General features: G+C 49.0%; 1 protein-coding gene across 2 annotated transcripts in view; it reads right to left on the bottom strand.

The window, feature by feature from the left end:
• mymk (myomaker, myoblast fusion factor) overlaps positions 1 to 15,186 on the bottom strand; it is a 130,273-nt gene that overhangs the window by 2,872 nt on the left and 112,215 nt on the right. For both annotated transcript variants that reach the window (XM_038781870.1, XM_038781868.1), the window contains exons 4-5: positions 8,722 to 8,870; positions 1,551 to 1,667 (exon numbers count right to left, since the gene is read on the bottom strand). In XM_038781870.1, the coding sequence (XP_038637798.1) occupies positions 1,551 to 1,667; positions 8,722 to 8,870 (266 nt within the window). The remainder of the gene's footprint in view (positions 1 to 1,550; positions 1,668 to 8,721; positions 8,871 to 15,186) is intronic.

Below are 15,186 nucleotides of genomic sequence, written 5' to 3'. Positions count from 1 at the left end.
GCTCTGTGCTGTACTGTTCTATGTTCTATGTTCTATCCCCCCAGGTGTTTAATGTGAACAAATATTTATAGCGCCCTAGCCCATATAACTGAACTGTTCTCTGCATCCGTACCAACGTCAAACTGGTGTCAAACTGTGTTACGGCCCTAACACTCGGCCTGGATGGTTCCCCAGACTGTACAGCAGGATGCAGACGGCCTGCTGTCATTCACGCCCGACAATCTGGGTCCCTGTTGGTGCGAGTCTCCTGGGGCAAACAGGCTGCTGCTCGGGCATCCCGGGTGGCATGGTGCCGCCCTGTTCTGCCCGCTGCCCACCAGATGCACCAGGGACGGGGGGGGGGGGGGGGGGGGGGGGGAGTCGGAGGTGCTGCGTTGTCACCTCCTCCTCCTTCGGGGTGCCAGACAGTCCCCGGGCTACTCCATGGGATGGGGTGCGAGCGGAGCTATCCCCTGAGGCTCCCCCACCACCTGGCGCTGCCAGTCGTGGAGACCCGCTCCCGAGACCAGGGTCCGCATGCTCGCGGTCATGGAGCACAGGGATTGGACCATTTCCGTCTGAGACTACGCCACATCACGCTGCGACTGTGCCACAATCCTGGGGGTCTGTGCCACATTAGCCACATTAGCCATCTCCCTCTGGGACTTGGCCACTTCCCTCTGTGTCTGCGCCTGGGCAATGCCGTCAACATTCCCAACCATGGCCTGCTGTGACTGGGCCACGCTCAGGATCGCCGCTGCAATGTCCAGGTGGCTCTGGCACAGAATGCCCCAGGCCTTGGGAATGCTGATCCATTACCAAAACTGTGGCCCCCCCCCCCCCCCCCCTCCCAACCATGGACGTTACTCTGGGTCTCTGGATTACTAATCCAGTGACAATACCACTCCGCCAACGCCTCCCTATGTAATCAGGGGCTGGTTTAGCACAATGGGCTAAGCAGCTGGCTTATAATGCAGACCAAGGCAGGCCAGCAGCACGGTTCAATTCCCGTTCCAGCCTCCCCGAACAGTCGCCGGAATGTGGCGACTAGGGGCTTTTCACAGTAACTTCATTGAAGCCTACTCGTGACAATAAGCGATTATTATTATTATTATCTCACTTTCAACCCGTGGGAATTCACTCAGAAACATGATGCTGAGCTTTTACAGATAGACATCTTCCTGACGTTTTTGGAAAGGTGTTGTGGGTTTGGGGATTGTGAAACAGGAAAGATGAATTGTTACAATCTACCGGTTGTGAGCTGTTTGGTTACAGAATTTAGTGGCCCAATGCAGGACTGCACCATCATTGGCCTGGCACCAGTTTAGCTGAGGGTTGGTCAGGGGAAGGGAGACCTGAAAAGAGCTGAATGTTTCAATCAAATTATTAGTTTGATAGGAAGCTATGAGACTTTGTGGTAATGATTCTCTCAGAAGGTGCCAATTATAAAAGGCAAAGAATTAACCTGTAAAATGAGTAAAAGGTACATCTGAAGTCTGTCAGAAGAAAGGGATAAGATGTTCTTCCAACTGTTAATTGTCACAATGAGAATGAAAATGATTCCACTATACCTCAAAGAAGAATCGTAGCATCAAGGCCAGTGCCCCGAAGCAGAAACCAGGGCCTATCTGCTGGGTATAGATACTCTTATCAGGATAAAGGCCTTTCTTATCTTTCATCTTTTTTAACTGTGAAATTAAAAGCAGCAGTTATTCAGCAATCTTCTTTATATTTAAATATATTATCACTTACAGCACCAATTTTCTGCTCCAGAATTAAAATGTGTCTCCTTTTCTCACATCAACAATGTAAATTGACTTGCTAGTGTGCGGTCAATTCCAGCCCCACAGGCCCCGGTCAATTCCAGCCCCACAGGCCCCGGTCAATTCCAGCCCCACAGGCCCCGGTCAATTCCAGCCCCACAGGCCCCGGTCAATCCCAGCCCCACAGGCCCCGGTCAATTCCAGCCCCACAGGCCCCGGTCAATCCCAGCCCCACAGGCCCCGGTCAATCCCAGCCCCACAGGCCCCGGTCAATCCCAGCCCCACAGGCCCCGGTCAATTCCAGCCCCACAGGCCCCGGTCAATTTCAGCCCCACAGGCCCTGGAGTCACAATTAGTATAAAAAATCCTTGGCTGCTCAACAATTTACAGTCACCAGGTTTGTAAGTTGAAACACAATTACCATTTATTTATAACAGAAAGAAAGATGAAATATGCAGCAATTTTAGCTGGATGACAAGCAAGCTAACCTATAAGTTCATAAGATGTAGGAGCAAAATTAGGCCATTCGGCCCATCGAGTCTGCTCTGCCATTCTATCATGGTTGATATAGATATAGAATTTACAGTGCAGAAGGAGGCCATTTGGCCCATCGAGTCTGCACCGGCTCTTGGAAAGAGCATCCTACCCACGGTCAACACCTCCACCCTATCCCCATAACCCAGTAACCCCTCCCAACACTAAGGGCAATTTTGGACACTAAGGGCAATTTATCATGGCCAATCCACCTAACCCGCACATCTTTGGACTGTGGGAGGAAACCGGAGCACCCGGAGGAAACCCACGCACACACGGGGAGGATGTGCAAACTCCGCACAGACAGTGACCCAAGCTGGAATCGAACCTGGGACCCTGGAGCTGTGAAGCGATTGTGCTAGCCACTGTGCTACCGTGCTGCCCCGAGAATATGTTCCTCATCTGTTGCCTACAATGTTACAGACCAAGAGCTGGATTGCAAAATCAGACAGAGCATCTCCTCCCTAGAACACATGACCGAGGAGCAGGAGCAAGCGATTTAGCCTCCCGAGCCTAACCCCCTCAGTGTGATCCCATCCAGGCCTTAACTCCACCATCCTGCCCGTTCTCCATAACCCTTCAACCCATTACCAATTAAAAACCTGTCCAACTTCTCCTTAGATTTACTCACATTCCCAGCATCCACCACACTCTGGAGTAGCGAATTCCACAGATTCACAACCCTTCGGAAGATAGAACATAGAACACTACAGCGCAGTACGGGCCCTTCGGCCCTCGATGTTGCGCCGACCTGTGAAACCATCTGAAGCCTATCTGACCTACACTATTCCATTTTCATCCATATGTCTATCCAGTGACCACTTAAATGCCCTTAAAGTTGGCGAGTCTACTACTGTTGCAGGCAGGGCGTTCCACACCCCTACTACTCTCTGAGTAAAGAAACTGCCTCTGACATCTGTCCTATATCTATCACCTGTTCTTGAAAATACAGAAAAATGTGTCATTTGAAACATGGAAGTCTGGCAATATCTGGTCTGAGAGGATACAGGGAAAGATCCCACAAAAGGTTAATAACAGCTGCAAAGAGCAGGATTGTAAAATGCAGATTATCAAACACACAGGTTTCATGTGGTAAGCTAAAACAATGGCTCACACCTTCATGGAATGTAACTATCTCAGGAAGTATCTGGAAAGGCATGGATGAGAGTTTCAATTGACGAATGTTTAAAACAGGCAGGTCTTTCAGTTAAATTTTAGCATACAGCTAAAAGCAAAGTCTCACACCTTAATTGAAATAAACTCTTAGTAAACAGCTGGAAAGGCTGGAAGATGCTCAGTCGAATTTGGGGTAAATTCTAAAGTGTAAAATTCTATGGACATCAAGTCAATTAAAAGAAAATTGGAGATGACCTGTCTACGGGAGACACAATTTGAAGTCAAAATCAAAGGCAAAGTTATGAGCTGGGGACAATTGGAAAATTAAGCGATTCAAAAGCAGGAAGTGGAGGTAACACCTACTGAAACCGGGGCGTTTTTTAATCAGATCTGAGAGGTGACGTTATGCGCAAAATGAATAGTTGGTTGAATTTGGATGTTTGCATCAAGGATACTTTTTGACAATCAAAATGAAACAAGCTCATTTACAATAAAGTCGTTAAAACTTGGTGACTCTTCGAAAGAGAATATAAACCTGAAGAAAGGGGACAGCCAGCAGAGCCAGCTCTCACAGCTCGGTACATGGGAAGGGAAGGACACAGCAACCGAGTTCACCACCGAATACAACTCAAGAAGACCAGACTTTAAAGAAGATTGATTGTCAAGGTGGGCCTGAAGGTCCCTTCAACCAACCAGCAGGATCCAGAAGCAAGATCTTTTTACCTTTCTGTAAAGAAAGTGTTTGCAGCTTTTAAAAGAAAAAATATAATAATAAAATAACTTTACTTAACCTGAAAAAGTGGTTATTAGCCTACTTTACTTCCTTAACAACGCAGGACCCAGGACATCGATGCTACTAAGGGGTAAGTAGGTAAAATACTTCGGTGGAGGTATGGGTTATACTGGGGGATAACTTGAAAATATAGTTTGACCTAAATAGCACCCACCGAAGCCTGCATCGGAGTCAGGGAGTGAGAATCCCTGTTCACCATTTAGAATATCGACCTTTTTTTGGTATAGGGGGAATTCGAAGAATAGTGGTGAGTTTAAAATACACACCCCTCAATTTAAAGCTTTGTCCCCTCGTGATGGTCATCACCATCCGAGGAAAAAGACTCTCACTGTCCACCCTATCTAACCCTCTGACTATCTTATATGTCTCTATTAAGTCACCTCTCAGCCTTCTCTCTCTAACGAAAACAACCTCAATTCCCTGAGCCTTTCCTCGTAAGTCCTTCCCTCCATACCAGGCAACATCCTACATCCTAGTAAATCTCCTCTGAACCCTTTCCAAAGCTTGTAGTTTGTATTTGTAGTTTCTTCTCAAACCTGTTTTAAATTTGCTCCCCCTTATTCTAAGATTATGACCTCTCATTTTAGAATGGCCCACAAGAGGAAGCATCAGCTCCACGTCAACTTTATCCATACCTTTTAGCATCTTGTATACCTCAGTTAGATCTCCCCTTATTCTTCTAAACGCTAGAGAGTATCGGCCTAAACTGCTCAATCTCTCCTCATACGACAAACCCCGTCATCTCCGGAATCAATCCAGTGACCCCCCTCTGAACTGCCTCCAATCCCACTACATCTTTCCTCTAAAAAGGGACAAAAACTGTGCCCAGTGCTCGAGGTGCGGTCTCCCCAATGTCTTGTACAGTTGCAACAACACTTCCTTACCTTTATAAGAACATAAGAACTAGGAGCAGGAGTAGGCCATCAGGCCCCTCGAGCCTGCTCCGCCATTCAATGAGATCATGGCTGATCTTTTGTGGACTCAGCTCCACTTTCCGGCCCGAACACCATAACCCTCAATCCCATTATTCTTCAAAAAACTATCTATCTTTATCTTAAAAACATTTAATGAAGGAGCCTCACCTGCTTCACTGGGCAAGGAATTCCATAGATTCACAACCCTTTGGGTGAAGAAGTTCCTCCTAAACTCAGTCCTAAATCTACTTCCCCTTATTTTGAGGCTATGCCCCTAGTTCTGCTTTCACCCGCCAGTGGAAACAACCTGCCCGCATCTATCCTATCTATTCCCTTCATAATTTTATATGTTTCTATAAGATCCTCCTGCATCCTTCTAAATTCCAAAGAGTACAGTCCCAGTCTACTCAACCTCTCCTCGTAATCCAACCCCTTCAACTCTGGGATTAACCTAGTGAATCTTCTCTGCACACCCTCCAGTGCCAGTACGTCCTTTCTCAAGTAAGGAGACCAAAACTGAACACAATACTCCAGGTGTGGCCTCACTAACACCTTATACAATTGCAACATAATCTCCCTAGTCTTAAACTCCATCCCTCTAGCAATGAAGGACAAAATTCCATTTGCCTTCTTAATCACCTGTTGCACCTGTAAACCAACCTTCTGTGACTCATGCACTAGCACACCCAGGTCTCTCTGCACAGCAGCATGCTTTAATATTTTATCGTTTAAATAATAATCCCTTTTGCTGTTATTCCTACCAAAATGGATAACCTCACATTTGTCAACATTGTATTCCATCTGCCAGATCCCAGCCCATTCACTTAACCTATCCAAATCCCTCTGCAGACTTCCAGTATCCTCTGTACTTTTCGCTTTACCACTCATCTTAGTGTCATCTGCAAACTTGGACACATTGCCCTTGGTCCCCAACTCCAAATCATCTATGTAAATTGTGAACAATTGTGGGCCCAACACTGATCCCTGAGGGACACCACAAGCTACTGATTGCCAACCAGAGAAACACCCATTTATCCCAACTCTTTGCTTTCTATTAATTAACCAATCCTCTATCCATGTTACTACTTTACCCTTAATGCCATGCATCTTTATCTTATGCAGCAACCTTTTGTGTGGCACCTTGTCAAAGGCTTTCAGGAAATCCAGATATACCACATCCATTGGCTCCCCATTATCTACCGCACTGGTAATGTCCTCAAAAAATTCCACTAAATTTGCTAGGCACGACCTGCCCTTTATGAACCCATGCTGCGTCTGCCCAATGGGACAATTTCCATCCAGATGCCTCGCAATTTCTTCCTTGATGATAGATTCCAGCATCTTCCCTATTACCGAAGTTAAACTCACTGGCCTATAATTTCCTGCTTTCTGCCTACCTCCTTTTTTAAACAGTGGTGTCACGTTTGCTAATTTCCAATCCACCGGGACCACCCCAGAGTCTAGTGAATTTTGGTAAATTATCACTAGTGCATCTGCAATTTCCCTCGTCATCTCTTTTAGCACTCTGGGATGCATTCCATCAGGGCCAGGAGACTTGTCTACCTTTAGCCCCATTAGCTTGCCCATCACTCCCTCCTTAGTGATAACAATCCTCTCAAGGTCCTCACCTGTCATAGCCTCATTTCTATCAGTCGCTGGCATGTTATTTGTGTCTTCCACTGTGAAAACCGACCCAAAAAATCTGTTCAGTTCCTCAGCCATTTCCTCATCTCCCATTATTAAAACTGCCTTCTCATCCTCTAAAGGACCAATATTTACCTTAGCCACTCTTTCTTGTTTTATATATTTGTAAAAACTTTTACTGTCTGTTTTTATATTCTGAGCAAGTTTACTCTCATACTCTATCTTACTCTTCTTTATAGCTTTTTTAGTAGCTTTCTGTTGCCCCCTAAAGATTTCCCAGTCCTCTAGTCTCCCACTAATCTTTGCCACTTTGTATGCTTTTTCCTTCAATTTGATACTCTCCCTTATTTCCTTAGATATCCACGGTCGATTTTCCCTCTTTCTTCCGTCCTTCCTTTTTGTTGGTATAAACCTTTGCTGTGTGAGGGAGGGCGTGTATGTGTAAAAGAGGGAGAGAGTCCACCTGATAGGGTGAGCGCGTGAGAGGGTGAGTGTGTCCAAATGAGAGGGCGAGTGTGAGGGTGTTCGGATGAGAAAGGGTGAGCGCGTGAGAGGGTGAGTGTGTCCAAATGAGAGGGCGAGTGTGAGGGTGTTCGGATGAGAAAGGGTGAGCGCGTGAGAGGGTGTAAGAGGATGACTGCGTGAGAGGGTAAGTGTGAGTGTGTGTGCGTGAGAGGGTGAGTGTGAGTGCGTGAGAGGGCGAGTGTGTGTGCGTGAGAGGGTGAGTGTGAGTGCGTGAGAGGGTGAGTGTGAGTGCGTGAGAGGGTGAGTGTGAGTGCGTGAGAGGGTGAGTGTGTGTGCGAGGGTGAGTGTGAGTGCGTGAGAGGGTGAGTGTGTGTGCGTGAGAGGGTGAGTGTGTGTGCGTGAGAGGGTGAGTGTGTGTGCGTGAGAGGGTGAGTGTGTGTGCGTGAGAGGGTGAGTGTGTGTGCGTGAGAGGGTGAGTGTGTGTGCGTGAGAGGGTGAGTGTGAGTGCGTGAGAGGGTGAGTGTGTGTGCGTGAGAGGGTGAGTGTGAGTGCGTGAGAGGGTGAGTGTGAGTGCGTGAGAGGGTGAGTGTGAGTGCGTGAGAGGGTGAGTGTGAGTGCGTGAGAGGGTAAGTGTGAGTGCGTGAGAGGGTAAGTGTGAGTGCGTGCGGGTGTAAGAGGATGACTGCGTGAGAGGGCGAGTGTGTGTGCGTGAGAGGGTGAGTGTGAGTGCGTGAGAGGGTGAGTGTGTGTGCGTGAGAGGGTGAGTGTGTGTGCGTGAGAGGGTGAGTGTGTGTGCCTGAGAGGGTGAGTGTGTGTGCATGCGTGAGTGCGTGCGGGTGACAGTCCATTCTAGCCCATTCCTCCACTCTATTCCCATAACCCTGCAAGATTATATCCCTCAATTGCCCATCCAATTTTCATTTGAAATAGGCATATATTAAAATGTTTATAAGGAGCAAAATCCTCAGAAGAAGCAGCCAAATTAACACAGGAAACAGTTAGACAGCTGAGTGATGAAAAGACCAGATTAATAGATATTCTTTATTCTGCTGCTTCTAAACTGTTTGTAAAGGAGGAGGTCATGGCGGATTGGTAAAGTCGCTGGATTAGTAAGATTAATGCCCTGGTAGAATTGAATTGAATTAATAAATATGGAATTTTAAATTAATTATCATAGTGTATTAATTATGATAGTGGCCATGACAATTATTATTGATTGTCGTAAAAACCCATCTGGGTCACTAATGTCCTTCAGGGAAGGAAATATGACGTCCTTCCCTGGTCAGACCCACAGCAATGTGGCTGACTCTCAACTAACCTTCTGAATGGCCAAACGAACCGGGAAATTAAGGCTGTCCTTGCAGCGACGTCATCGTCCCACAAAGGAATAAAAGGACAAAACAGGTGAAATACAAGAATAGAAAGAAACCAGACAGATGAAGAGCCATAAAGACCTGGAAATACCAAACAGTGGTAGTGATATAAAACTTGGACATGTGTAAATGCTACGTACAAATTTGATGGTTATTATGAAGACAGCTGTCCCAATTGGTCCAGAGAACACACCATAGCCCCATCGATCTTGATAGATTCGCACACTCAGAGTCAGCACTCCAAATATAACCAAAGTAGATCTTTTTGGTTCCTCAAATTCTGCTAATGCTAAATAATAAATAAGCCAAAAAGAAAATGCATTTATAAAGTTATTTACTATTTCATACAAATGAAAAAAATATTTGGGGAAATGCTGTAGCTCTTTTATTCACAGGAATATCCTCCAAACATCAATTTGATAAATGATCCACACATTAGTGATTAGCACTGCTGCCTCACAATGCCAGGAAGCCGGGTTCAATTCAGGCCTTGGGTGACTGTGCGGAGTTTACACGTGGGGGTAGATAGAAACATGGATTTGAGGTTACAATCAGATTAGCCATGATTTTATTGAATGGCTGAAGGGGCTGACTCCTGCTGCTAATTTGTTTGTTTGAATCAATCCTGACGACTGCAGGACAAAAAGCTTCTCGTGTCTGTTATTTGAGAAGCAATTTTGTACATATTAAATTTCCCATTTGGATTCTTCATGGCTGGTACTTGCATAATGAAATGAAATGAAATGAAATGAAAATTGCTCATTGTCACAAGTAGGCTTCAAATGAAGTTACTGTAAAATGGTAATAAGTCTCAAAAGCTCACAGGTTATGTTTCAAAAAATAGAAGGGTGGCAGAGAGTAATGAAGATAAAGCACTGTAGGTTGCCTAATCATAGCATAACTGCAGTGCAGAAGGAGGCCATTTGGCCCATCTGGTCTGCACTGACCCTCTGAAAGAGCCCCCTACCCAGGCCCACTCCACCTGCCCCATCCCCGCAACCCCACCTAACCTTTGGACACTAAGGGCAATTTATCATGGCCAATCCACCCAACCTGCACATCTTTGGACTGTGGGAGGAAACCGGAGCACCCGGAGGAAACCCACGCAGACACGGGGAGGATGTGCGGACTCCACACAGACAGTGACCCACGGTCAGAATCGAACCCGGCTCCCTGACTCTCTTTTTAAAAAATATTTTTATTGAACATTTTTGGAATATATAAATACACAAAATGAAAAACAAAAAACAACCCTCCCCGCCCCCTGCAACCCCCCCCCCACCCCAAGCATTTGACAGTGACCAGTTCTTTGAAATACATGACAAATGGCTACATCCTGTGTAAAACCTGCCAATCGAACCTCTCAATGTATATTTCATTTTCTCGGAGAAAAACTCCATGAGATGGTGCAGCCAGGGTGGAGAAGCTGACCTCCACTCGGACAGAACCCGCCTGTGAACAATCAGAGAGGCGAAGGCTAAGCCATTTGCCCCCATTCCCGTCTGCAGCATCAGCAGGTCCCACACCCGGAAAATGGCTTCTAATGAACCAGGCTCCAATTCCCTTTGTAAGATTGCTAACATGGTGCTGAAGAAGGAACCCAAACGTTTGCTACCTTAGGACTTGTCCAAAACACATGTACATGATTTGCTGGGCCCCAATGTGGTGAATTATACTGTATTGTAATTCACACTGTATTGCATTGTATTGTATTGTGTCCTTGTGGGCTCTAAATGTGAGCCATTGCGCGGCTCTGCCCATAGGGGGAGATGAGGAGCTTGTACAGGGCTCCCCACTTGGCTCAGCCCGTGGCTCCACCCATGGCCGCTCCCACTAACCGGAAGTATAAAGTGCTGCAGCCGTGAGCCGGCTCTCAGTTCTTCTGGTCGCAGGCAGGCTCAATTGTAAGACTATTAAAACCACAGTTTACTTCCAATCGTGTTCCGAGTGAATTGATGGTCACATCACCCTCCCACACCACTCATATCGATCTTCTACTCCTGGGTTTTTCAAACTCAGGGTCGTAGCCCATGGGTGGGTGTCGGGAGGGTCACGGGTGGGTGTCGGGAGGGTCACGGGTGGGTGTCGGGAGGGTCACGGGTGGGTGTCGGGAGGGTCACGGGTGGGTGTCGGGAGGGTCACGGGTGGGTGTCGGGAGGGTCACGGGTGGGTGTTGGGAGGGTCACGGGTGGGTGTCGGGAGGGTCACGGGTGGGTGTTGGGAGGGTTGCGGGTGGGTGTTGGGAGGGTCACGGGTGGGTGTTGGGAGGGTTGCGGCCAGCAGCCACAGAATTTTGCTTTGCTCTATCCGATTGGCATTCAGATTATCCAATGGGTGTTCAGCGTCCTGAATGTCACATTCGCCTGACCAATAGGAGTAGTTGGCGACAGTGTGTCCGGCGGTGGAATTGTTGCCGCTCGGGGCCTGTGAGGGACACGGAGAGAGGCCGAGTGATGTTTGTGTGAGGGACATGGAGAGAGGCTGAGGGAAGTTTGTGTGAGGGACACGGAGAGAGGCCGAGTGATGTTTGTGAGAGGGACACGGAGAGAGGCTGAGGGAAGTCTGTGTGAGGGACACGGAGAGAGGCCGAGTGACGTCCCCCCACATCCCCCCACCCCCACATACCTTTACCCCCACCCCCTCTTACCCCCACCTCCCCTTACCCCCACCCCCATCTCCCCTTACCCCCACCTCCCCTTACCCCCACCCCCACCCCCACCTCCCCTTACCCCCACCCCCACCTCCCCCCACATACCCCCACCTCCCCTTACCCCCACCCCCACCTCCCCCCACATACCCCCACCTCCCCTTACCCCCACCTCCCCATACCCCCACCCCCACATACATTTACCCCACCTCCCCTTACCCCCACCTCCTCTTACCCCCACCCCCACCCCCACCTCCCCTTACCCTCACCCCCACCTCCCCTTACCCCCACCCCCACCTCCCCTTACCACCACCTCCCTTTACCCCATCCCCACATACCCCCACCACTTACCCCCACCTCCCCTTACCCCCACCTCCCTTTACCCCCACCCCCACATACCCCCACCTCCACTTACCCCCACCCCCACCTCCCCTTACCCCAACCCCCACTTACCCCCACCTCCCCTTACCCCCACCCCACCCCCTCTTACCCCCACCTCCCCTTACCCCCACCCCACTTACCCCCACCCCCTCTTACCCCCACCTCCTCTTACCCCACCTCCACTTACCCCCACCTCCCGTTACCCCCACCCCCACTTACCACCACCTCCCCTTACCACCACTACCCTTATCCCCACCACCACTTACTCCCATCCCCACCTCCCCTTACCCCCACCCCCACTTACCCCATCTCCCCTTACCCCCACCTCCCCTTACCCCCACCTCCTATTACCCTCATCTCCCCTTACCCCCAACTCCACTTCCTCCTCCAATTTTCTTTAATCCCCTCAGCATTGTCTTGTCTTCCGCTGGAATCCTCCCTGAAATTCCTGAAGTACTCCACTCTTCCATCCACGCCCACAACAGTGTCATATAATGAACACAGAGAACAGGACATGACCAATGAGCAGGCAGGACACTCAGGGGTGGTATCTCACTATAAAAGGCACGAGGCACTCACACTCCGCCTCTTTCCACTGATGAACATCTGCAGAGTGAGTCAGGGTGTATGTACAGCATCACACCTCCAGCACGTGGCTAAGAGCTAGTCTGGTTCAGTCAGACAGAGTAACCACACTTAGGTTAGCAGAGAGTCGAACTCACGGAGAACTGTGCTAACTGTGCTACTGGTTCAATAAATCAGATTGAACTAACTTCAAGGTCTGGAGTATCTTTTGGTCAAAGCTGCATCCAGTTGCAGCCTGTGTTATCCCAGAGTACATAACACAACATGCTACCAGGAGGCTGCTTAATCTCGGTGGTTTACCTCAGTCCGATCCATGACGACCAGCGAATGTATCCCGGCACCATGGAGAAGATTCAGGCTCCTCGTCAGCTCAGGACCTCCGGCAATCTCAGTGCCAACTGGAGGACATTCAAGCAAGCATTTCTGCTGTACATCGAAGCCTCAGACCTCGTGGGAGCGTCTGATCCAAGGAAGCTCGTGCTTCTCCTCTCAACAGCGGGTGATCAAGCCATCGAACTCTTCAACTCTTTTCACTTCACCGAAGGCCAGGACAAGACAAAGTTTCAGGCCATCCTGGACAAGTTTGACAGTCACTGTGAAGTGGACACCAATGAAATCTTCGAGCGTTACATATTCAAACAGCGTCTACAAGGTAAAGATGAATCTTTCAACTCCTTCTTAACTAACCTCCGCCTGCCAGCGCTGTCCTGCAACTTTGGTGATATTGCTGACTCAATGATCAGAGACCAAATTGTTTTTGGAGTTCACTCTGATCCTCTGAGAGAGCAGCCACTGAAAATCAAGCATATGGCCCTGCCAGTCATGATTGAAACATGGACAGTGCATCAGCACGCCAAAAATCACTATGCCCAATACAAATCGGCTGAAAATGAGAAGCTTGCCTCCCACGAGGCAGAGAGTATGTGAGGAAATGAACAGAAAGGCATAATGGGCAGTTAGGCCAAGTTAGGAGTAAAACTTTACTGCAGTAGAATAAGGAGTTAGGTTAGTGGACTTTTAAACATCAACTGGGATTCAAGGCAGGAAGAGGGGGATGGGCAGCTACTAGGATCATTTCTTTGTTGCCAGGGATACTGGGAAAAGGGGCCTCAGGCCAGGTTAAGGAATGTGGGGAAAGCCTATGGGAGCTTTGCATTTGCACCGTTGCCTTATTTGGTCGTATGTATGTGAAACTTGATGCAACTTGAATGTATATGAAATCAGATGTTTTGTCCCATTGTCTACTCCCTGGCTGTGGAAGGTCCAGGGGACATGGTTGTGTCCGGCTCTCCCAATAGAGTGAGTCACCCTGTGGAAGGTCCAGGGGACATGGTTGTGTCCGGCTCTCCCAATAGAGTGAGTCACCCAGCTAGCTGGTTAAAATAAACAATAATTGATACCTGCAAATCCGTCTCAACTTTTATTGAGACCAGACTGAAAGGAAAAGAATCAGGATTGTTATATGCAGACCATCTCGTGGTTGCAGCGCCTGAGCATTGATGAAAGCGGCCATTTCGAGCACTTTTCACAGAGTCCCACACATGCGCGATGCGAACGGAATAATGAAGCAACCGACACCCGCACTGCGCATGTGCGATGATGCGCGGATCGTTAGGACACCGACGTCATGACGTGCTCGAACTGCGGCAACGCCCACTTAAAGAAACACTGCCCTGCAAGAGGCAGGCGATGTTTGAACTGCAGAAAGCCTGGACACTGTGCAGCCTTGTGCAGGTCTGCACCAATCAGGGGCCAGCGCTCCCAATTCCGACGACGGCGCGTTCAGAGTCTGCAACAACGATGACAGGATTCTGATCCTGGCAGCATAACGGATCCAGAGGCAGACTGCCTGGACTCCGCCTACTGTGTGGGCATCATTACCAAATGTGAATATGTCACATCCAACTTATCACAAATTCAATCCATCCTCGCTGTGGATTCTGCGGACGAATGGCAGCGGAGATGCAGGTCAATCGCTGCTCCATTCAGTTCAAGCTGGGCACAGGGGCTTCTGCCAACCTCCTCTCACAGGCAGATCTCAAACGCATCAAGAAGCCCCCCAAGGTCCTTCCAGCATCCTGCAGGCTCCTGGACTATAACGGAAATGCCATCACGGCACTGGGATCCTGCCATCTACTCGTCTCCAACCGGAGCACCATGCACGGTTACATTTGAAATTGTCAAGCCGGACAGGGCATCCCTAGTGGGCACGCATGCCTGAACCTCGTGCAGTGGGTTTACACAACTACATCCTCCAATGTGGACCTTCAGGCCGGCATTGACAACATCCTCGCTCAGTATCCGGATGTGTTGGACCGGATGGGCATGCTGCCATATCGATACAAGATTCTGCTCCGACCTGATGCCAAGTCCACGTACCACGCCGGGTCCCGGCTCCGCTGAGGGAGCGCCTGAAGGCACAGCTCAAGGATCTTCAGCAACAGGGCATCATTTCCATGGTAACCGAACCCACTGACTGGGTCAGCTCGATGGTATGTGTTAGAAAGCCGTAGGGAGACCTGTGCATCTGCATTGATCCCAAGGATCTCAATAAGAATATAATATAATGTGTGAACACTACCCCATCCCGAAGCGGGAGGAACTCACCAGTCAGATGGCACATGCACGTTTTTTCACCGTTAGATGCGTCACATGGATTCTGGCAAATCCAGCTGGATGAGTCCAGCAGAAGGTTCTGCACCTTCAACACACCGTTTGGCAGATACTGCTATAGCCGTGTGCCGTTTGGCATCGTCTCGGCCTCGGAGATCTTCCATCGCATTATGGAGCAGATGGCGGAGGGCATTGAAGGGGTTTGTGTGTACGTGGACGAGATCACCATATGGTCCACGACCCCTGAGGAGCAGGTTTCCTGTCTCCAGCAGGTATTCCGCCATGTCCATGCCAATGGCCTGAAGCTGAACAGGGCCAGATGTTGCTTTGACATGTCGACACTCAAGTTCCTAGGTGACCAGATCTCTCAGCAGGGCGT

The sequence above is a fragment of the Scyliorhinus canicula genome, chromosome 21 (assembly GCF_902713615.1).
Source record: "Scyliorhinus canicula chromosome 21, sScyCan1.1, whole genome shotgun sequence".
NCBI lineage: Eukaryota > Metazoa > Chordata > Chondrichthyes > Carcharhiniformes > Scyliorhinidae > Scyliorhinus > Scyliorhinus canicula.
This window is presented reverse-complemented; position numbering and strand designations above follow the sequence as displayed.